Source organism: Schistocerca nitens, chromosome 3, assembly GCF_023898315.1.
Source record: "Schistocerca nitens isolate TAMUIC-IGC-003100 chromosome 3, iqSchNite1.1, whole genome shotgun sequence".
Taxonomy (NCBI): domain Eukaryota; kingdom Metazoa; phylum Arthropoda; class Insecta; order Orthoptera; family Acrididae; genus Schistocerca; species Schistocerca nitens.
The window spans coordinates 884,570,738-884,593,665 of NC_064616.1; the positions used below are offsets into that span (position 1 = coordinate 884,570,738).

Consider the following 22,928-nt stretch of genomic DNA (forward strand, 5'->3'; position numbering starts at 1 on the left):
CGCAAGGCGTTCGATACAGTTCCCCACAGTCGTTTAATGGACAAAGTAAGAGCATATGGACTATCAGACCAATTGTGTCATTGGATTGAAGAGTTCCTCGATAACAGAACGCAGCATGTCATTCTCAATGGAGAGAAGTCTTCCGAAGTAAGAGTGATTTCAGGTGTTCCGCAGGGGAGTGTCGTAGGACCGTTGCTAATCACGATGTACATAAATGACCTTGTGGATAACATCGGAAGTTCACTGAGGCTTTTTGCGGATGATGTTGTAGTATATCGAGAGGTTCTAACAATGGAAAATTGTACTGAAATGCAGGAGGATCTGCAACGAATTGACGCATGGTGCAGGGAATGGCAATTGAATCTCAATGTAGACAAGTGTAATGTCCTGCGAATAGATAGAAAAAAAGATCCTTTATCATTTAGCTACAATATAGAAGGTCAGCAACTGGAAAAGTTAATTCAATAAATTATCTGGGACTAGGCATTAGGAGTGATTTAAAATGGAATGATCATATGAAGTTGATCGTCGGTAAAGCAGATGCCAGACTGAGTTTCGTTGGAAGAATCCTAAGGAGATGCAATCCGAAAACAAAGCCAGTACACTTGTTCGCCCACTGCTTGATTATTTCTCACCGGTGTGGGATCCGTACCAGATAGGGTTGATAGAAGAGATAGAGAAGATCCAACGGAGAGCAGCGCGCTTCGTTACAGGATCATTTAGTAATCGCGAAAGCGTTACGGATAAACTCCAGTGGAAGACTCTGCAGGAGAGACGCTCAGTAGCTTGGTACATGCTTTTGTTGAAATTTCGAGAACATACCTTCACCAAGGAGTCAAACAGTACATTGCTCCCTCCTACGTATATCTCGCCAAGAGACCATGAGGATAAAATCAGAGAGATTAGAGTCCACACAGAGGCATACCGACAATGTTTCTTTCCACGAACAATGCGAGACTGGAATAGAAGGGAGAACCGATAGAGGTACTCAAAGTACCCTCTTCCACACACCGTCAGGTGGCTTGCGGAGTATGGATGTAGATGTAGACGTAGATGTAGAAACCATGAGCAGGCGAAAGGAAGATGGACGTCCATACTTCATCACAGGACATAGACTTGCCTACTCTGTAAAGCAGGATAGTCGGCGATCTGTGGCAGACTTGACGGTAGAGTACAGTATTGGCGCAGACGCAAGTGTTTTGGAGCACGCCGTTCAGCGTACAGTGTTGAACGGGATGTTCCCCAGCAGAGGACCCCTACGTGTTCACATGTTGATCCAACAACATCGTCGATTATGGTTACAGTGGTCACGCGAATATCGAGATTGGACCTCTGATCAATGAAATAGTGTTGCCTGGTCTGATGAATCCCGTTTATTGGTAAACCAGGTCAATTTTCGTGTCCGATATTCCGTCATCCAGACGGCTGCTCGAAACATGCAGCGCGCCACGGACGCATCGCCATTGGGAGCAGTGTTATGGTTATGGATGACTTTCACCTGGGCTTCCACAGGGCCTGTGGTAGTAGTCGAAGGTACCATGACAGCTGTGGACTACGTGAACGGTATTAGGGACCACTTGTCACCCCTCGTGCTTGATGTCTTCCCCAACAGCGATGGCATCTTCCGGCTGGATAACTGTCCACGTCACAAGGCCACAATCGTCCTGCAATGGTTTGAGGAACATGAGAGTGAACTGACGTTGATGTCTTGGCCATCAAAATCTGATGAAACTCAACTGGAACGCTGTCGGGCGCCAGCTCCGCACCCACAAACCAACCGCCCGTAAGTTACGAGAATGGTCTGACCTGTGCGTAGGTATCTGCTACCACAAACCTCTGGAAACCTATCAAGTACTTGTCGGATCCATGGCATGCAGAATCACTGCTGAATAGCGTTCCAAAGGTGCGCCAACACGATTTTAAGTAGATCATAATGTTTTGGCTCATCAGTCTAGATATCTGACCTTTTTTTCTCGATGTAGAATTTTTAAATATGAGGGAATTTATTCACCACATTCTGTTTCATTAGCGTGTTTATAAGTGTGCACTTTTTATCTTGTGAAAAAAAATAATCTGCCCATTTGGCCGATGTATTCTTTGTCGGAGCTTCCACACTTGTGTTTGTACTGTCCCGAGATCAATAACTTTTCTTTCCTTTCGCCGCATATTATACACTGAAGATCCAAAGAAACTGGTACACCTGCCTAATATCGTGTAGGGCTCCCACGAGTACGCAGAAGTGCCACAATACGACGTGGCATTGACTCGACTAATGCTTGAAGTAGCGCTGGAGGGAACTGACACCACGAGTCCTGCAGGGCTGTCCATAAATCCGTAAGGGTACGAGAGGGTGGAGATATCTTCTGAACAGCGCGTTGCAAGGCATCCTAGACAGGCTCAACAATGTTCATGTCTGGGGAGTTTCGTGGCCAGCGGAAGTGTTTAAACTCAGTAGAGTGTTCCTGGAGCCACTCTATAGCAATTCTGAAGGTGTGGGGTGGCGCATTGTACTGCTGGAATTGCCGAAGTCCGTCGGAATGCGCAATGGACATGAATGGATGCAGGTGATCAGACAGGATGCTTACTTACGTGTCAACTGTCAGAGTAGTATCTAGAGGTAACAGGGGGTCCATTATCATTCCAAGTGCACATGCCCATGCCCCACACCCTTACAGAGCTTCCATCAGCTTCAACAGCCCTGCTAACATGCAGGGTCCATGGATTCATAAGTTTGTTTCCATAAAGGTACACGCCCATCCTCTCGATACAATTTGAAACTAGATTCATCTGACCAGTCAACATCTTCCCAGTAATCTACAGTCCAATGTCGGTGTTGACAGGCCCAGGCGAGGCGTAAAGCTTTGTATCGTGCAGTCATCAAGAGTACACGAGTGGGCCTTCGGCTCCGAAAGCCCATATCGATGATGTTTCATTGAATGGTTCTAACGCTGACACTTGTTGATGGTCCAACATTGAATTCTGCAGCAATTTGCGAAAGGGTTGCACCGCTCTCACGTTGAACGATTATCTTCAGTCGTCGTAGGTTGCAGGATCTTTCCCCGGCCGCAGAGATGTCCGAGATTTGATGTTTTACCCGATTCCTCATACTGTCAGTAAGGTCGTAAGGGAAAATTCCCACTTGATCGCTGCCTCGGAGGTGGTGTGTCCCATAGCTTGTGCTCCGACTATAACATCTTTTCAATCTCACTTAACTCTCGATAATCTGCCATTGTAGCAGCAGTACCCGATCTAACAAGAGACACTTGTTGTCTTATTTGGTCGTTGCCTACCGCAGCGCACTATTTCTCCTGTTTACATGTCTCTGTATCTAAATACGCAAGCGTATACCAGTTTCTTTGGGGTTCCGGTGTATTATGCTTTATTTCCTTTCTAGTCTGTTCGTGACTCGGAAATACATTTTTACGCTGCCACTGTGCTATTTTATGTGATATTCACCCGTTGTAGGCCATTTTAGGATACTTTGCTTTCTCACCATTGCTATTATTACAAATGGTTCAAATGGCTCTGAGCACTATGCGACTTAACTTCTGAGGTCATCAGTCGCCTAGAACTTAGAACTAATTAAACCTAACTAACCTAAGGACATCACACACATCCATGCCCGAGGCAGGATTCGAACCTGCGACCGTAGCGGTCACTCGGCTCCAGACTGTAGCGCCTAGAACCGCACGGCCACTCCGGCCGGCTATTATTACAGGAATTGTTATTCGCTAAATTCACAGAATTTTCCTCGTGAACGCATTTTTCGTTTTTCGTTTTCTTGTGTAGTCTCTCAATTGTATTAGCGTAGCCGGCCGGAGTGGCCGTGCGGTTCTAGGCGCCACAGTCTGGAACCGACCGACCGCTACGGTCGCAGGTTCGAATCCTGCCTCGGGCATGGATGTGTGTGATGTCCTTAGGTTAGTTAGATTTAATTAGTTCTAATTTCTAGGTGACTGATGACCACAGAAGTTAAGTCGCATAGTGCTCACAGCCATTTGAACCATTTTGTATTAGCGTGATAGTTATTATTAATCGCAACTTGTTTCACAACTGCTAGTTCTGTGTTGTTTTCCTATTTGAGAACAGTCAGGCATAATGCCTTGCGTAGCGGAGGTGGCAGGAGCAGCCCAGCACGTTCACAACTATTTTAAATAGAGCTCACCTTGGTACAGCGGGCCTTCTTGCAGAGGAAGTAGCCGTTGAGCTTGACGTTTTCGCGCTCGCTATCGACGACAAGGCCATCCGCCTTGTAGGTACACTCGTGCATCTTCGACATGCCGTCACAATGGCCGTTTTTACACGAGTAGAAGCCGGTCAGCGCTCCACACTCCGACCCGTTGTTACAGTTGAATTTTGGAAGTGACGAGGGATTAACCTGCAAACGGGAGGAAAACATGCCATGTATTCCAACTAACAGTGTCTCTTGTCAGAAGAGAAGGCTGGCGAACAGCTGTAGGCCAGGTTCACTACTGCAAGCTTAAGAAGACATTCGTAAAAGAGAAAAAAATAAATCTACATACATATCTTATGTAATATATTCAAAAGTGATGACAAGCGAACTTCATCACACTCCACAGTACGCATATCTGGCTGCCGTCCACTACGTGAGATTTCGTTTTGTTTCGTGTAGATGCAAACCGTACATCTCACATATTAATGTTATAATACACTGAGGTGAGAATAGTTGTGGGATGGAAATGGAATGAAGTCCCATGCTTCTTTACAGAGCGTAGGGGAACGATGCGGGAGGCCCGCAGCTCGTGGTCGTGCGGTAGCGTTCTCGCTTCCCACGCCCGTGTTCCCGGGTTCGATTCCCGGCGGGGTCAGGGATTTTCTCTGCCTCGTGATGGCTGGGTGTTGTGTGATGTCCTTAGGTTAGTTAGGTTTAAGTAGTTCTAAGTTCTAGGGGACTGATGACCATAGATGTTAAGTCCCATAGTGCTCAGAGCCATTTGAACCATTTGAACGATGCGGGAGACCCGCACCGCTTTACTAGGCAAGGTCCTAGTGGAGGTGGTTTGCCTTTGCCTTCCTCCGACCGTGATGGGGATGAATGATGATGATGAAGACGACATAACAACACCCAGTCATCTCGAGGCAGGAAAAATCCCTGAACCCGCCGGGAATCTAACCCGGGACCCCGTGCTCGGGAAGCGAGAACGCTACCGCGAGACCACGAGCAGCGGACAGTTGTGGGATACCTCGTATGTAAAATCGCTAAGTGGGTCTAAGCCTTCCATACAGTCACCTGCAGACGAGTCTCATATGGCAGCTGAGGGCAGCAAAATGAAAGCGGAAGTTTTAAATTTAACGTTCAAGAAATCGTTCCCGCAGGAGAATCATACGAACAGACTCCTGTACAGACGACATAGTAATAAATATCCCTGGCGTACAGAAATAGCTGAAGGAGTTGAAAAAAGTAAGTCATCAGGTCAGGATGGAATCCCAGTTCGGTTTTTCAACGAGTACTTAACGATATTGGCCCCATACTTATCTTGCTTTTACAGCGAATCTCTCACCCAGCGACTGGGAACAAGCGCAAGTGACTCCTGTGTATAAGAAGGGCAGAAGATCGGCACCCCCAAAAATTACAGACCAATATCCCTGAAGCCGGTCTGCTGCAGAATCCTTGAATGCATTCTCAGTTCGAATTGAATAAATTTCCTTGAGACCTAGAAGATCGCGCGCCTAGAGCCGCTCGGCCACGCCTGCCAGTACTTCTTCAGTAATAGAACCCAGTATGTTCCCTCGACGGCGAATGTTCATCAGAGGCAAGGGCATTGGCAGAAGTGCTCCAGGAATGTGTGATAGGATCGCTAATAATCTACATATACATATATGATTTGGCAGACAGGGTGGGCAGCAATTTGCGGCTGTTTGCTGATGATGCTGTGGTGATCGGTAAGGTGTTGTCGTTGAGTGACTGTAGGAGGATACAAGATGAATTAGACAAATTTTCTAGTCTTTGTGATGAATGGCAGATAGCTCTAAATGTAGAAAAATGTAAATTAATGCGGATGAGTGGGAAAAACAAACCCGCACTGTTCGGATACAGCATTAGTAGTGTCCTGCTTGACACAGTTGCGTTGTTTAAATATCTAGGAGTAACGTTGCAAAGCGATATGAACTGGAACGAGCATATGAGGATTGGTGTAAGAAAGGAAATGGTCGACTTCTGTTTATTGGCTGAATTCTAGGATGACATGTAGGCAATTCAGACGCCGGCTGCCAGATTTGTTACCGGCAGGTTCGAATAAATGCAAGTGTTACGGAAATGCTTCGGGAACTCAAGTGGGAATCTCTGGAGGGAAGGTTACATTCATTTCGGGGAACACTATTTAGAAAATTTAGAGAACCGGCATTTGAAGCTGACTGCAAAACAATTCTGTTACCTCCAACATACACTGCGCGTGAGGACCACGAAGATAAGATACGAGAAGTTAAGACACTTACGGAGGCGTATAGATAGTGGTTTTTTCCTCGCTCTATTTGCGAGTGGAACAGAAAATAAATGACTAGTAGTGGTATAGGGTACCCCCCGCCACGCGCCGTAAGGTGCAGTGTGGTGTGTCCATGTTGATGTAGAAGTAGAGTATCGAGTCGATTGTTGTTGTTGTGGTCTTCTGTCCAGTGACTGATTTGATGCAGCTGTCCATGCTAGTCAATCCTGTGCAAGCCTCTCCATCTCCGAGTAACTACTGCAACCTACATCCTTCTGAATCTGCTTAGCATATTCATCTCTTGGTCTTCCTCTCCCTCCTTCTAATACTAAATTGGTGATCCCTTGAGGCCTCAAAAGTGTCCTGCCAACCGCTCGCTTCTTTTAGTCACGTTGTGCCACAAATTCCTCATCTCCCCAATTCTATTCAGTACTTCCCTATTAGCTGCGTGACCTAAGCATCTAATCTTCAGCATTCTTCTGTAGCACCACATTTCTAAAGCTTCTATTCTCTTCTTGCCTAATTTATTTATAATCCATGTTTCACTTCCATATATGGCTACTCTCCATAAAAATACTTTTAGAAAAGACTTCCTGACACTTAAATCTATGCTCGATGTTAACAAATTTCTCTTCTTCAGAAACGCTTTCCTTGTCATGGCCAGTCTACATTTTATGTCGTCTCTACTTCGGCCACCATCAGTTATTTTGCTTCCTAAATAGCAAAACTCATCTACTACTTCAAGTGTCTGATTCCATTATCATCATCTTGCTTTTGTTGATTCAAGACAGTGTCCATTCCGTTCAGCTGCTCTTCCAGGTCCTTTGCTGTCTCTGACAGGTATACTTCCTAATATCGTATCGGACCTCGTTTTGTCCGGCACAGTGCGGCAACTGGCCTTGGCATGGACACAATTTGTTGGAAGTCCCCTGCAGAAATAGTGAGCCACGCTGCCTCTATAGATATCCATAATGTCGAAAGTACTGCCAGTCCAGAATTTTGTGCACAAACACATATCTCGATAATGTCCCATAAATGTTCGGTGGAGTACATATCGGGCGACCTGGGTGCTTAGATTATTCGCTCGAAAGTTTCAGAATGTTCTTCAAGCCAATCGCGAACAATTGTGGCCCGGTAACATGGCGCATTGCCATCTATAAAAATTCCATGGTTGTTGGGATCATGTAGCGCATGAATGGCTGAAAATGGTCTGCAAGTAGCCCACCATAACCAAGGACCCAGTCCATTCCATGTAAAGCCATGTCACACCATTATAGAGCCACCACCAGCTTACACAGTGCTTTGTTGACAACTTCGATCCATGGCTTCCTGGGATCTGCACCACACTCGAACCCTACCATCAGCTCTTACCAACTGAAACCGGAACTCATCCCACCAGGCCACTGTTTTACAGTCGTCTAGGCCCAACCGATTGGTCACGAGCCCAGGCAATGCCGTGCTGTTACCAAAGGTGGTACTCGCGTCGGTCGCCTGTTCCCATAGCCCATTAACGCCATATTTCGCCGCACTGTCCTAATTGATTCGTTCGTCGAACGTGAAACATCGATTTCTGCGATTATTTCATGCAATGTTGCTTGTCTATTAGCCCTGTGCAAACGCCGTTGCTCTCTGTCGTTAAGTGAAGGCTGTCGGCCACTGCGTTGTCCGTTGTGAGAGCTATTCCAGAATGAGATTTTCACTCTGCAGCGGAGTGTGCGCTGATATGAAACTTCCTGGCAGATTAAAACTGTGTGCCCGACCGAGACTCGAACTCGGGACCTTTGCCTTGGAAGGTAGGAGACGAGGTACTGGCAGAAGTAAAGCTGTGAGTACCGGGCGTGAGTCGTGAGAGGTATTGCCTGAAATTTGGTATTATCGGCATATTCTTGACACTGTGGATCTCCAAATATAGAATTCCCCAACGATATTCGAAATGAAATGTCCCATGCTTCTAGCTCCAACTACCATTCCACATTCAAAGTGTAATTCCCATCGTGCGGCCATAATCACGCCGCAAATCTTTTCACAGGAATCGCCTGAGTACAAATGACAGGGCTGCAAATGTACCGCCCTTTTATACACTACTGGCCATTAAAATTGCTACACGACGAAGATGACGTGCTACAGACGCGAAATTTAACAGACAGGAAGAAGATGCTGTGATATGCAAATGATTAGCTTTCCAGAGCATTCACACAAGGTTGGTACCGGTGGTGACACCTACAACGTGCTGACATGAGGACAGTTTCCAACCGATTTCTCATACACAAACAGCAGTTGATCGGCGTTGCCTGGTGAAACGTTGTTGTGATGCCTCGTGTAAGGAGGAGAAATTCGTACCATCACGTTTCCGACTTTGATAAAGGTCGGATTGTAGCCTATCGCGATTGCGGTTTATCGTATCGCGACATTGCTGGTCGCGTTGGTCGAGATCCAATGACTGTTAGCAGAATATGGAATCGTTGGGTTCAGGAGGGTAATACGGAACGTCGTGCTGGATCCCAACGGCCTCGTATCACTAGCAGTCGAGATGACAGGCATCTTATCCGCGTGGCTGTAACGGATCGTGCAGCCACGTCTCGATCTCTGAGTAAACAGATGGGGACGTTTGCGCAAGACAACAACCTTCTGCACGAACACTTCGACGACGTTTGCAGCAGCATGGACTATCAGCTCGGAGACCATGTCTGCGGTTACCCTTGACGCTGCATCACAGACAGGAGCGCCTGCGATGGTGTACTAAACGACGAACCTGGGTGCACGAATGGCAAAACGTCATTTTTTCCGATGAATCCAGGTTCTGTTTACAGAATCATGATGGTCGAATCCGTGTTTGGTGACATCGCGGTGAAAGCACATTGGAAGCGTGTACTCGTCATCGCCATACTGGCGTATCACCCGGCGTGATGGTATGGGGTGCCATTGGTTACACGTCTCGGTCACCTCTTGTTCGCACTGACGGAACTGTGAACAGTGGACGTTACATTTCAGATGTGTTACGGCCCGTGGCTCTACCCTTCATTCAATCCCTGAGAAACCCTACGTTGCAGCAGGATAATGCGCGGCCGCATGTTGCAGGTCCTGTACGGGCCATTCTGGATACAGAAAATGCTCGACTGCTACCCTGGCCAGCACATTCTCCAGATCTCTCACCAATTGAAAACGTCTGGTCAATGGTGGCCGAGCAACTGGCTCTTCACAATACGCCAGTCACTACTCTTGATGAACTGTCGTATCGTGTTAAAGCTGCATGGGCAGCTGTACCTGTACACGCCATCCAAGCTCTGTTTGGCTTAATGCTCAGGCGTATCAAAGCCGTTATTACAGTTAGAGGTGGTTGTCCTGGGAACTGATTTCTGAGTATCTATGCACCCAAATTGCGTGAAAATGTACTCACATGTCAGTTCTAGTATAATGTATTTGTCCAATGAATACCAGTTTATCATCTGCATTTCTTCTTGGTGAAGCAATTTTAATGGCCAGTAGTGTACCTCGTGTACGCGATACTACCGTCATCTCTATATGTGGTTTACGGTGTTCCATTACCTTTGTCACATCAGTGTAAATGTCTGTAGCAGAATGTGAGCAGTTCGTGGCTTGGGGAATGGATGTGTGTGTTGTCCTCATCATAATCTCATCCTCACCGGCGCGCAAGACACTGAAGTGGAGCCAAATAAAAAAACTTGCACCAATCGGTCCATCTCCCCTGGAGGGGACTCCCGGACGAAAATGCCATACGCACATGTGATTTCTGTAGAAGCAAGAAAGTTCATCTGAGCAGAGGTACGCACGAAAGAACACAAAATTAGAAAGCCTCCTGGAGCTGAAAAACGAGTGAGAGATAAAGCACGTTTGCATTGGAGCATAATATGATAACCTCATGCAGTCAGATTAAGAAACTTTGTTTACTGCACTACAATTAGTGGGGAATATGCTTATATTGAGAGACAGGTTTTGTTACTACTGCGCTTGTTGGAGTGTCATCTGACCATCTAAATACACCGCAGGAAAAAAATTAGTACACCTGGAGAGACGACGTCCATTTTCATCCGATGACGATATATGCCATCGGGGGATAGTTGATGTACTGATAATGGTTTCAACGTCGTCCGCCAACAGATAACGTTGTAGCATAGCCACGAGGGAGCGGTCTGTGTGTAGCCTGTAGTAGGGAATGCTCATAGCCAGAAGGGTCAGTGTGGTGGTACAAACGTGTGAACCAAGCAGACAACCATGTCACAGGGACACACTTGAGCTTCCTACACCCAACGGAGCGAGTGGTGGAAGGGTCCTTTCGTAGAATTGCCACTCAAGTTGGACGTTCTGCGTAAGTTGTTCGACGATGCTGGTATCAGTGGTCATGTGAACATTCGCAGATACTCAGTTGAAACTATCCACCAACATAATTATCCCCGCATGGAACGGTTCGGCTCTGCTACTGACTGTTTTCGTCTTTGACCGTTTCCTCGCGTCTCTGCGTTTAGACTGTCAACAGAACATTTCTCATAATGAGCTACCGCTAATAAATTGTACAGTTGATAACTAATCTATTTCACACAGCCGTAGATTGTCTGCAGTGTCTGTTCCTTCAGACATAGATGCATGCCTGAAGGACATTACATGTCACTACATTACGATATTACACTGCACAATCGCATTTACATCTGTTGCTATAGTGTTTTAAGTTGACTAAATGAAACGTTTATAGCTTGCTTGCCTGTTCATCTTCGCTTTCCTTTCACAAATAACCTTCACTCCACATAATAAGAATGGCTCAATGCACCTAGTGTTGAAGATGTGAACCCACGAAAGATTTGTTTATATCTGATAGTAAAATACGAGGGCAGTTCAATAAGTAATGCAACACATTTTTTTTCTGAAACAGGGGTTGTTTTATTCAGCATTGAAATACACCAGGTTATTCCCCAATCTTTTAGCTACACAACACTATTTTTCAACGTAATCTCCATTCAATGCTACGGCCTTACGCCACCTTGAAATGAGGGCCTGTATGCCTGCACGGTACCATTCCACTGGTCGATGTCGGAGCCAACGTCGTACTGCATCAATAACTTCTTCATCATCCGCGTAGTGCGTCCCACGGATTGCGTCCTTCATTGGGCCAAACATATGGAAATCCGACGGTGCGAGATCGGGGCTGTAGGGTGCATGAGGAAGAACAGTCCACTGAAGTTTTGTGAGCTCCTCTCGGGTGCGAAGACTTGTGTGAGGTCTTGCGTTGTCATGAAGAAGGAGAAGTTCGTTCTGATTTTTGTGCCTACGAACACGCTGAAGTCGTTTCTTCAATTTCTGAAGAGTAGCACAATACACTTCAGAGTTGATCGTTTGACCATGGGGAAGGACATCGAACAGAATAACCCCTTCAGCGTCCCAGAAGACTGTAACCATGACTTTACCGGCTGAGGGTATGGCTTTAAACTTTTTCTTGGTAGGGGAGTGGGTGTGGCGCCACTCCATTGATTGCCGTTTTGTTTCAGGTTCGAAGTGATGAACCCATGTTTCATCGCCTGTAACAATCTTTGACAAGAAATTGTCACCCTCAGCCACATGACGAGCAAGCAATTCCGCACAGATGGTTCTCCTTTGCTCTTTATGGTGTTCGGTTAGACAACGAGGGACCCAGCGGGAACAAACCTTTGAATATCCCAACTGGTGAACAATTGTGACAGCACTACCAACAGAGATGTCAAGTTGAGCACTGAGTTGTTTGATGGTGATCCGTCGATCATCTCGAACGAGTGTGTTCGCACGCTCCGCCATTGCAGGAGTCACAGCTGTGCACGGCCGGCCCGCACGCGGGAGATCAGACAGTCTTGCTTGACCTTGCGGCGATGATGACACACGCTTTGCCCAACGACTCACCGTGCTTTTGTCCACTGCCAGATCACCGTAGACATTCTGCAAGCGCCTATGAATATCTGAGATGCCCTGGTTTTCCGCCAAAAGAAACTCGATCACTGCCCGTTGTTTGCAACGCACATCCGTCACAGACGCCATTTTAACAGCTCCGTACAGCGCTGCCACCTGTCGGAAGTCAATGAAACTATACGAGACGAAGCGGGAATGTTTGAAAATATTCCACAAGAAATTTCCGGTTTTTTCAACCAAAATTGGCCGAGAAAAAAAATGTGTTGCATTACTTATTGAACTGCCCTCGTATGATGAATTACTGCTATTTAGTTATATTTCGTATTCGGATTACAAATGTCGTGGTGACGAAGGATGCGGACCTTTCAGACAGCGTTCTGGTCTGTGGGATAAATTCGTTTTTTTGTAAATTGGTTGCGTGAGGAAAGAGTGTTCGTGGAATGGCGTGCAGAGCGCCCCAGGAGGCGGGGAGGCGGCCGTCCCCCGAGTGCCCGCCACTGCCTCTCCGCACGGTTTCCTATTACCACTCGAGGCCAGCCACTGCTCCCCTCTACCGCTTCGACTACATTTCCTCTAATTGCCCCATGTAGTAGACAGAACACAAAGGCCTGCACGCAGCATCCGAGAAAAACAAAATGGCATTTTCCATTAAGGTTGCCAACCCGCCCAGGCTTCCCACGGGTGGAACTAATTGTAAGTATCCACGGCCGGACGACTTCCTGGTATGGTGGTAATAAATTATGTACTCAGACCTTTCTCGTGACTCAGTCTGTCTATTAGTGGAAACTGTATCAAAATCCCTACAGTAGTTCGTGAACTTAGTCTTCACATACGCGCAGAAAACCGGGGCGACGATTTTAATTATAATATCTAGTGACAGATGTGTCCCAAACGCCAATAAATATGGAACAGGTAACTCTACACTAGAGTTGTAAAAGTACCGTAGGCCACCGTAGACTACCAGAGATAAGTGTAGACTACAGCAGTTTCCCTAGTAGCCATGGCCAGTTAAGATCGTTACTGCTATACTTTTACGTTAGGTATGTAGCCTACATGTCGAGCGTTATCTCATTTGGAACACTTCGTTTGCGTGTGCGATCAGTGTCTTAGCAGATTCCACTAAAAACCGGAAGTGGTGAACAGCTTAGAAACTGTGTAAGGCCATATACAGGGTGTTACAAAAAGGTACGGCCAAACTTTCAGGAAATATTCCTCACACACAAATAAAGAAAAGATGTTATGTGGACATGTGTCCGGAAACGCTTAATTTCCATGTTAGAGCTCATTTTAGTTTCGTCAGTATCTACTGTACTTCCTCGATTCACCGCCATGATTTCATACGGGATACACTACCTATGCTGCTAGAACATGTGCCTTTACAAGTACGACACAACATGTGGTTCATGCACGGTGGAGCTCCTGCACATTTCAGTCGAAGTGTTCGTACGCTTCTCAACAACAGATTCGGTGACCGATGGATTGGTAGAGGCGGACCAATTCCATGGCCTCCACGCTCTCCTAACCTCAACCCTCTTGACTTTCATTTATGGGGGCATTTGAAAGCTCTTGTCTACGCAACCCCGGTACCAAATGTAGAGACTCTTCGTGCTCGTATTGTGGACGGCTGTGATACAACACGCCATTCTCCAGGGTTGCATCAGCGCATCAGGGACTCCATGCGACGGAGGGTGGATGCATGTATCCTCGCTAACGGAGGACATTTTGAACATTTCCTGTAACAAAGTGTTTGAAGTCACGCTGGTACGTTCTGTTGCTGTGTGTTTCCATTCCATGATTGATGTGATTTGAAGAGAGGCAATAAAATGAGCTCTAACTTGGAAGGTAAGCGTTTCCGGACACATGTCCACATAACATATTTTCTTTCTTTGTGTGTGAGGAATGTTTCCTGAAAGTTTGGCCGTACCTTTTTGTAACACCCTGTATAGGGCCGTGTAACCTAAAGAACGTTTTTGTTCTACATAGCTCTCTCCATGTGTGTTACTTAAAAATAAACAGCATTTATAGCAAAACTGAATTTGTCAATGTTTAATTTATGCTTTATTCGAATTTTTTTAATGTGAAAAGAGGAATGTTGCAGTAAAAATAAAAAAACTGTACATATTTATGAGGTAGCACTGGAAAATGTTATTTCCTTAAAAAAGGGCAAAAGAAAACAAAACGCAAGCCGTCGTTGGCTCCCAGTTTCTCTCGCATACATTCATTACTGTTTCTTTCCCCACCACTGCTACAAATACTACCGTTAATTGTACCATTTACTATGTCATGTTTGTACTGTACCAAAACTACCGAACTATAATTTCAGTTGTGCGCAGCTCTACATGTACTTAACACTTACCATTGTTGTATAATTATGAATTATATATCAGTCTATTAGTGAAAATTGTATCAACAATCCTACAGTAGTTTCTGAGAGTAGTTTCCCATAAAGACAGAAAAACGCGGCGGTTTGCTGGAAGGGGGGATATTTAATTTATAATATATCGAGTGATGTCTCTCGACTGGTCTGAGGTCTGGCAAAAAGAATAACACCTTTTAATTGTGCGATATACGAATGATTGAATTACCTATAGAATAATATATAACCATCACATATCTATTCTATACACTACTGGCCATTAAAATTGTTACACCACGAAGATGACGTGCTACAGACGCGAAATTTAACCGACAGGAAGAAGATGCTGTGATATGCAAATGATTAGCTTTCCAGAGCATTCACAGAAGGTTGGCGCCGGTGGCGACACCTACAACGTGCTGACATGAGGAAAGTTTCCAACCGATTTCTCATACACAAACAGCAGTTGACCGGCGTTGCCTGGTGAACGTTGTTGTGATGCCTCGTGTAAGGAGGAGAGATGTGTACCATCACGTTTCCGACTTTGATAAAGGTCGGATTGTAGCCTATAGCGATTGCGGTTTATCGTATCGCGACATTACTGCTCGCGTTGGTCGAGATCCAATGACTGTAAGCAGCATATACAATCGGTGGGTTCAGGAGGGTAATACGGAACGACGTGCTGGATCGCAGCGGCCTCGTATCACTAGCCGTCGAGATGACAGGCATCTTATTCGCATGGCTGAAACGGATCATGCAGCCACGTCTCAATCCCTGAGTCAACAGATGGGGACGTTTGCAAGACAACAACGATCTGCACGAACAGTTCGACGACGTTTGCAGCAGCATGGACTATCAGCTCGGAGACCATGGCTGCGGTTCCCCTTGACGCTGCATCACAGACAGGAGCGCCTGCGATGATGTACTCAACGACGAACCTGGGTGCACGAGTGGCAAATCGTCATTTTTTCGGATGAATCCAGGTTCTGTTTACATCATCATGATGGTCGCATCCGTGTTTCGCGACATCGCGGTGAACGCACATTTGAAGCGGTCTATTCGTCATCGCCACACTGGGGTATCACACGGCGTGATGCTACGGGGTGCCATTGGTTACACGTCTGAGTCACCTCTTGTTCGCATTGACGGCACTTTGAACAGTGGACGTTACATTTCAGATGTGTTAGGACCCGTGGCTCTACCCTTCATTCGATCCCTGCGAAACCCTACATTTCAGCAGGATAATGCACGACCGCATGTTGTAGGTCCTGTACGGGCCTTTCTGGATACAGAAAATGTTCGACTGCTGCCCTGGCCAGCACATTCTGCAGATCTCTCACCAACTGAAAACGTCTGATCAATGGTGGCCGAGCAACTGGCTCGTCACAATACGCCAGTCACGACTCTTGATGAAATGTGGTATCGTGTTGAAGCTTCATGGGCAGCTCTACCTGTACACGCCATCCAAGCTCTGTTTGACTCAATGCCCAGGCGTATCAAGGCCGTTATTACGGCCAGTGGTGGTTTTTCTGGGTACTGATTTCTCAGGATCTATGCACCCAAATTGCGTGAAAATGTAATCACATGTCAGTTCTAGTATAATCTATTTGTCCAATGAATACCCGTTTATCATCTGCATTTGTTCTTGGTGTAGCAATTTTAATGGCCAGTAGTGTATTTTATAAAACCAGCTAATGATCTATCTCGTAAAATAAGAATATTATGTTGAGTGATAAGTCAATGAGCTGCATAGAGCAAAACATTAATCGACGTAAGAGTCAAGGAGAACAAAAACGGCAGGTCTGTTTCTGTATAGACGTTTTCTTCAATGTAGTAACCAAGCAAATGCCCAATCCTCCATGCAGGAGTTCTTGAGATTTTGTATTTAGACAATAGCGCTGTTGGGAAGGGGAGGATGTGATATATATAAGTTACATAAATGGTAAGCAGAAGTGGAAACAAATTGGAATGTAATGCTGGAGAAGAAATTAAATAGATAAATGCGAAAGAGGAATGGTCGCAACCGAAATAACCCAGGCCAAAAACAGGAAATTCAATACAATATGACAGACACTTGTCTAGGATTAATTAATTTGATGATAGGAGAAACAATAACACGAAAATCTTACAAGCAATGTATTTAAGAAAACATGCAGAGCCCTAGACGACGCGAAGGTACGTTTGGAAAAAGCAACAATAAACTTCTGTTATAAGAAAGCATTGCCATTTCCGCCAGTCATATCAGGGCACTTGAAGTGCTGGGGGCGTAGCAGGTCGCTTCCCGTCAGACGATCCGGCCGAAATAAGCAATCTCCGCCTCGTCGGCCGTGACACCTGAGATAGCAGAAGGGGCTCAGCTTACTCCCACGCAGCACACCTCCTCTCCTGCATCATCACCTTATTGTTACTTCACGTTATTATTATTGATAATGTATAATCATGCAAATATCAGCGGTTTCTATTGGTAAGCAGTGCGATCTCGTACCGTTGACATGGTGGTTGCTCCCAGCAAGGTGACTGACGCAAATGATATGGAAGCAATGAAACTATTGAATATCTTTAAGAGTGTTGGAGTGTGATGGGTGGAAGAGGGGGAGACGGCACGGACGAACAGACAAGAACAGTCTCTCAAAAAACTTGATATTAGGTCGATGTGTTGTTATATAGATAATTGAAACTAGTGCCATCTACAGCCTGTTATCGTTTTAAGACACTGCCCAACAACGTGGCACAACGTTAAGACACTGGATTTTCAATCTTGAGGATCGAGTTGCAAATCCTGTTTGGCTATCCAGCTTTAGGTATTCCATGGTTTCCCTAAATCGTTTAAGGAAAGTATCGGGACGGCTCGATTAAGAAGGAATCGATGAAACTACTTTCCCACCAATGTCCGTTCTGAGTTTATGTTTCGTCACTAACTTATTCGTTGTTACTAGAACGCTAAACCCTAACTTTCCTTCATTTTTTCTAACATTGTTTCAAACTGTGTGTATGAAGTGTGCTACCAATATGAAATATTGTAGGCATTGAAATATTTACCGTCACTGTTATTTCAATGCGATATTGCATACAGGGGCTGAGAAATAACTTTTGAAATCCTGAAAGGTGTTTCTGCAAGTTAAAAGCAAATACACTACTCGCCATTAAAATTGCTACACCACGAACATGACGTGCTACAGAAGCGAAATTTGACCGACAGAAAGAAGATGCTGTGATATGCAAATGATTAGCTTTTCAGAGCATTCACACAAGGTTGGCGCCGGTGGCGACACGTACAGCGTGCTGACACGAGGAAAGTTTCCAACCGATTTCTCATACACAAACAGCAGTTAACCGACGTTGCCTGGTGAAACGTTGTTGTGATGCCTCGTGTAAGGAGGAGAAATGCGTACCATCACGTTTCCGTCTTTGATAAAGGACGGATTGTAGCCTATCGCGATTGCGGTTTATCGTATCGCGACATTGCTGCTCGCGTTGGTCGAGATCCAATGACTGTTAGCAAAAAAACAAACAAATGGCTCTGAGCACTATGGGACTTAACATTTGTGGTCATCAGTCCCCTAGACCTTAGAACTATTTAAATTTAACTAGCCTAAGGACATCACACACATCCATGCCCGAGGCAGGATTCGAACCTGCGACCGTAGCGGTCACGCGGTTCCAGACTGAAGCGCCTAGAACCGCCTGGCCACACCGGCCGGCCCGACTGTTAGCAGAATATGGAATCTGTGGGTTCAGGGGGGAATACCGCACGCCGTGCTGGATCCCAACGGCCTCGTTTCACTAGCAGTCGAGATGACAGGCTGGTTGGTTGGTTGGTTGGTTGGTTGGTTTTGGGGAAGGAGACCAGACAGCGTGGTCATCGGTCTCATCGGATTAGGGAAGGATGGGGAAGGAAGTCGGCCGTGCCCTTTGAAAGGAACCATCCCGGCATTTGCCTGGAGCGATTTAGGGAAATCACGGAAAACCTAAATCAGGATGGCCGGACGCGGGATTGAACCGTCGTCCTCCCGAATGCGAGTCCAGTGTCTAACCACTGCGCCACCTCGCTCGGTGAGATGACAGGCATCTCATCCACATGGCTGTAACGGATCATGCAGCCACGTCTCGATCCCTGAGTCAACAGATGGGAACGTTTGCAAGACAACAACCATCTGCACGAACACTTCGACAACGTTTGCAGCAGTATCTACTATCAGCTCGGAGACCATGGCTGCGGTTACCTTTACGCTGCATCACTGACAGGAGCGCCTGCGACGGTGTACTCAACGACAAACCTCGGTGCACGAATGCAGAAAGTCAATTTTTCGCATGAATCCAGGTTCTTTTTACATCATCATCATGGTCGCATCCGTGTTTGGTGACATCGCGGTGAACGCACATTGAAAGTATGTATTCGTCATCGCCATACTGGCATATCACTCTGCGTGATGGTATGGGGTGCCGTTGGTTACTCGTCTCGGTCACTTTTTGTTGGCATTGACGGCACTTTGAACAGTGGACGTTACATTTCAGATGTGTTAGGACCCGTGGCTCTACCCTTCATTCGATCCCTGCGAAACCCTACATTTCAGCAGGATAATGCACGACCGCATGCTGAAGGGTCCTGTACGGGCCTTTCTGGTTACAGAAAACGTTAGACTGCTGCCCTGGCCAGCACATTCTCCAGATCTCTCACCAATTGATAATGTCTGGTCAATGGTGGTTCCTCACAATACGCCAGTCACTACTCTTGATGAACCGTGGTATCGTGTTGAAGCTTCACGGGCAGCTGTACCTGTACACGCCATCCGAGCTCTGTTTGACTCAATGCCCAGGCGTATCAAGGCCGTTATTACGGCCAGAGGTGGGTGTTCTGGGTACTGATTTCTCAGGATTTGTGCACCCAAACTGCGTGAAAATGTAACCACATGTCAGTTCTAGTATAATATATTTGTCCAATGAATACCCGTTTATTATCTGCATTTCTTCTTGGTGTAGCAATTTTAATGGCCAGTAGTGTATATTCGAATTTGTTAACAATAAGATTTCTATCAAGGATATATCCACGGAGCAGCCAAAACATTGTGACCACTGCCCACTGCGACGTTGGATGCTGCCTGGTGGCGTTGCAAACACGTGACGCGGCAACTGAAGTATGTAAGCGGAACAGACACGGACGGGTGATCACCCTGGCGAAGATATGGGCTGCAAGTGGGGAAATCTAACGAGATAAGCGACTCTGACAAAGGACAGATTATTATTACGCAGAGCCTGTGAACGAGTATCTCGAAAACGGCGCAGCTATCGAATGTTCACGTGCCGCTGTCGTGAGCATCTACGGAAAGAGGTGGAAGGGCAGTGGAACTACCACTAGGCACTAAATGATTGGACATCCACGACTGTTCACAGGTCATTGGGTTTGGCGGTTAGTGTGCTCTGTCAAGTACGACAGATGGTGATCTGTGGCATCGCTGCCGAAAGAGCACAATGCTGGTTTACACACAAGTGTTTCTGCGCACTCCGTTCGTGGTACACTGTTGAACGTGGAGCTCCGCAGCAGACCACCCTCATGTGTTCACATGGTGAACCAACGACATCGTCAATTATGATTGCAGTAGGTACGAGACTATCAGCATTGACCGTTGATAAATGTAAACTTGTCGGCACTTCGGGTGAATCACATTTTTGCTACACTAGCTCGATGGTCGTCCCTATAAACGATGTCGTCGATGTGAACGGTGGCTCGACACTTGCAGCCATTCTCCTAAATGCTTTGACTCGCGAATAAAAACAACGATGCGTGGATGCTTGCAAAGAGTTGATTGAAACGCATAACAGAGGCAGTTCTTTTCAGGAAGAATTCTTCATGTATGACGACGTTTGGTATAATCAGTTCATGCCTACCACAAACGACAAAGTGCAGAAATTCACATGAAGACTCAGCGCTTTGACAACCTAACTGACAATCCAGCGCGACGCCTGAGCAGAATAATATCCGAGAGAATTAGTTTTCAGCCGGCCGTGGTGGCCGAGCGGTTCTAGGCGCTTCAGTCCGGAACCACGCGACTGCTACGGTCGCAGGTTCGAATCCTACCTCGGGCATGGATGTGTGTGATGTCCTTAGGTTAGTTAGGTTTAAGTAGTTCTAAGTTCTAGGGGACTGATGACCTCAGATGTTAAGTTCCATTGTGCTCAGAGCGATTTTTGAACTAGTTTTCAGACGGTGTCACGTCGTTGTGTGAAGGTTTCGTCCAATGTGCTCAAGTGGAAGGAGACTATATAGAACTCCTGAAGAATTAAAAACACCATCTTAAAATTTATCTATTTTTTATGACTTCATTTAATTTAGACTGACGGGGTGTAGTAAGCTCCTGTCAAAGATTCAAAACCATTGTTAATATTTAAGATCTTTCGCTACAAAAAAAATTTTCTGTAGTGCTTCTCGTTTTACGTCACTATTTTTGTTCTATGTATGTGGCTTCGCATCCACCAATTTTTCGACATTCCGTAGCTTATCAAATATTTACTCACAAAATATTGATCATACGGCATTTAGACAAATGTTATTTAAAATCAAATCAATACCGCATCTTGTGGTGGAGGGATTGGGCCGAGTGCTTTCGGTTCTACAAGTATACTAAGGATCCAAACCCGAAATTGCGCCGAAGCTCTTATTAATCTGTCTATCTTCTTCTTCTAGTGCATCTTCTTCTATCTAGGTATCTCTACATAACTAAATTAAAGTCTCCAACTGTGGTTTCTGTCTGTATGTTCGGGCTAATATCAGCAACTAATTTAGGGATTGTAGCACAGTTTTCACTAATAGCTAGACTGATTAACAAGGACGGTTTGTGTGTATAATTTATAAATATTTCGTTAAAATTGATGAAACTACGATGAATTAAAGGCCCCTGCCGCTGTGGAAACAATACCATTGCCAGCTAGCGGTGACTGCGATAGGCTTTACGCCATCCAACTTAAGCACCAGGCCGGAGCGAACTATCGATGCAGGGAGGCCAGCGTGATCTAACACCGAGATCTTCGGCACGCATGTCAGAGTGCTTGACAATGTTTTTTGCCCATTACACTTTACTATCAGCTCGCAGTAGAAGGCATCACGGGTCTGCACTGAATATTTCAGAACAATCTTCCTCTGTTTATGATAGTGATACTAATTTAAATGTGTACAAAAAGAGAAATGCATATATTGCCCTGTTACGAATAGCATTCCTCTGTAATTTTGTTATTATTAGTATAATTTTCCGTTCTGTATCATGGTTATTTCGAAGCATACATTTCACCATGTGCAGGATATTTATTGTTATTTTCACGCATATCAGTATCGCCAACTGCATTCCGTTGTTGCAAATATTCCACCAAATACAAGCAGGTCACGGGCGTCACGTGATAGACGCTCGGCACGGCGGCTGATTGCCCAAAGTTCTTTGCCAGCAACTATAAAACTGTACGGCAAGGCCCGAATCAATATCAGCTGTAAATCTCCTGCTCACCAAACAATGAACCACTTCAGAGTAATGCATCCAAAGTGGCAAAAACTAAATTTTGGGGAACTACATTCGTGACTTGAGATTCATTAATCGGAATAGGATATCTTCGTGTAAATACGAAACTGAAAACTCACCTACGCATATGACAAATTTAAGTCCCTCAGCACATTTTTGAATGTGAAGGTCAGTCTCAGGAACTACTGTGGAGATTCTGATACGGTTTTCAGTAATAGATACGCTGATTCACGAATGAGAGTTGAATATATAATTTATTACCACTACGCCAGACAAGATGTCCAGTCTTAGACGCTTTCCTTTACAAGGAGACATTACTAACTCGAACTCTTATTTTAAGGAGAAAAAAGCGCATCTGCAGGAGATCAGTGCCAGCAATCGGTCTGGGCGAAAATTTGGTCGTTATTCTGATATTATGCAGTTCTGACCTTTTGAAAGTACAGTTTTTAAACACGCACGAGCGTTACTTGTTTGACATTCGCTCTACCCCACTGTGCCCGCTTGATGCCTGAGGGCGAAGTGCTGTACAGTGGAGCGGGTAAGAGGTTTGTACAAGGTGCTTGAAAAAGGACTTTACAACTTTGAAAATTCATATAAATTACTTCGTAGCACCCGCAAAGGTGATTGTAGTGTCAGTTTGCAGGGAAATACATCAAATTTTGTCTCGTGTGGTTCTCTAGTGCCGAATCGCACCGTAAGGAGCGCTAGCGGCATTTGCGTTAAAGAGGGCTGCCT

General features: G+C 45.6%; 1 protein-coding gene across 1 annotated transcript in view; it reads right to left on the reverse strand.

The window, feature by feature from the left end:
* Positions 1–22,928, reverse strand: part of LOC126249465 (uncharacterized) — a 129,230-nt gene that overhangs the window by 13,266 nt on the left and 93,036 nt on the right. Inside the window, exon 2 of the mRNA XM_049951120.1 lies at positions 4,166–4,378. Within this exon, the coding sequence (XP_049807077.1) occupies positions 4,166–4,378 (213 nt within the window). The remainder of the gene's footprint in view (positions 1–4,165; positions 4,379–22,928) is intronic.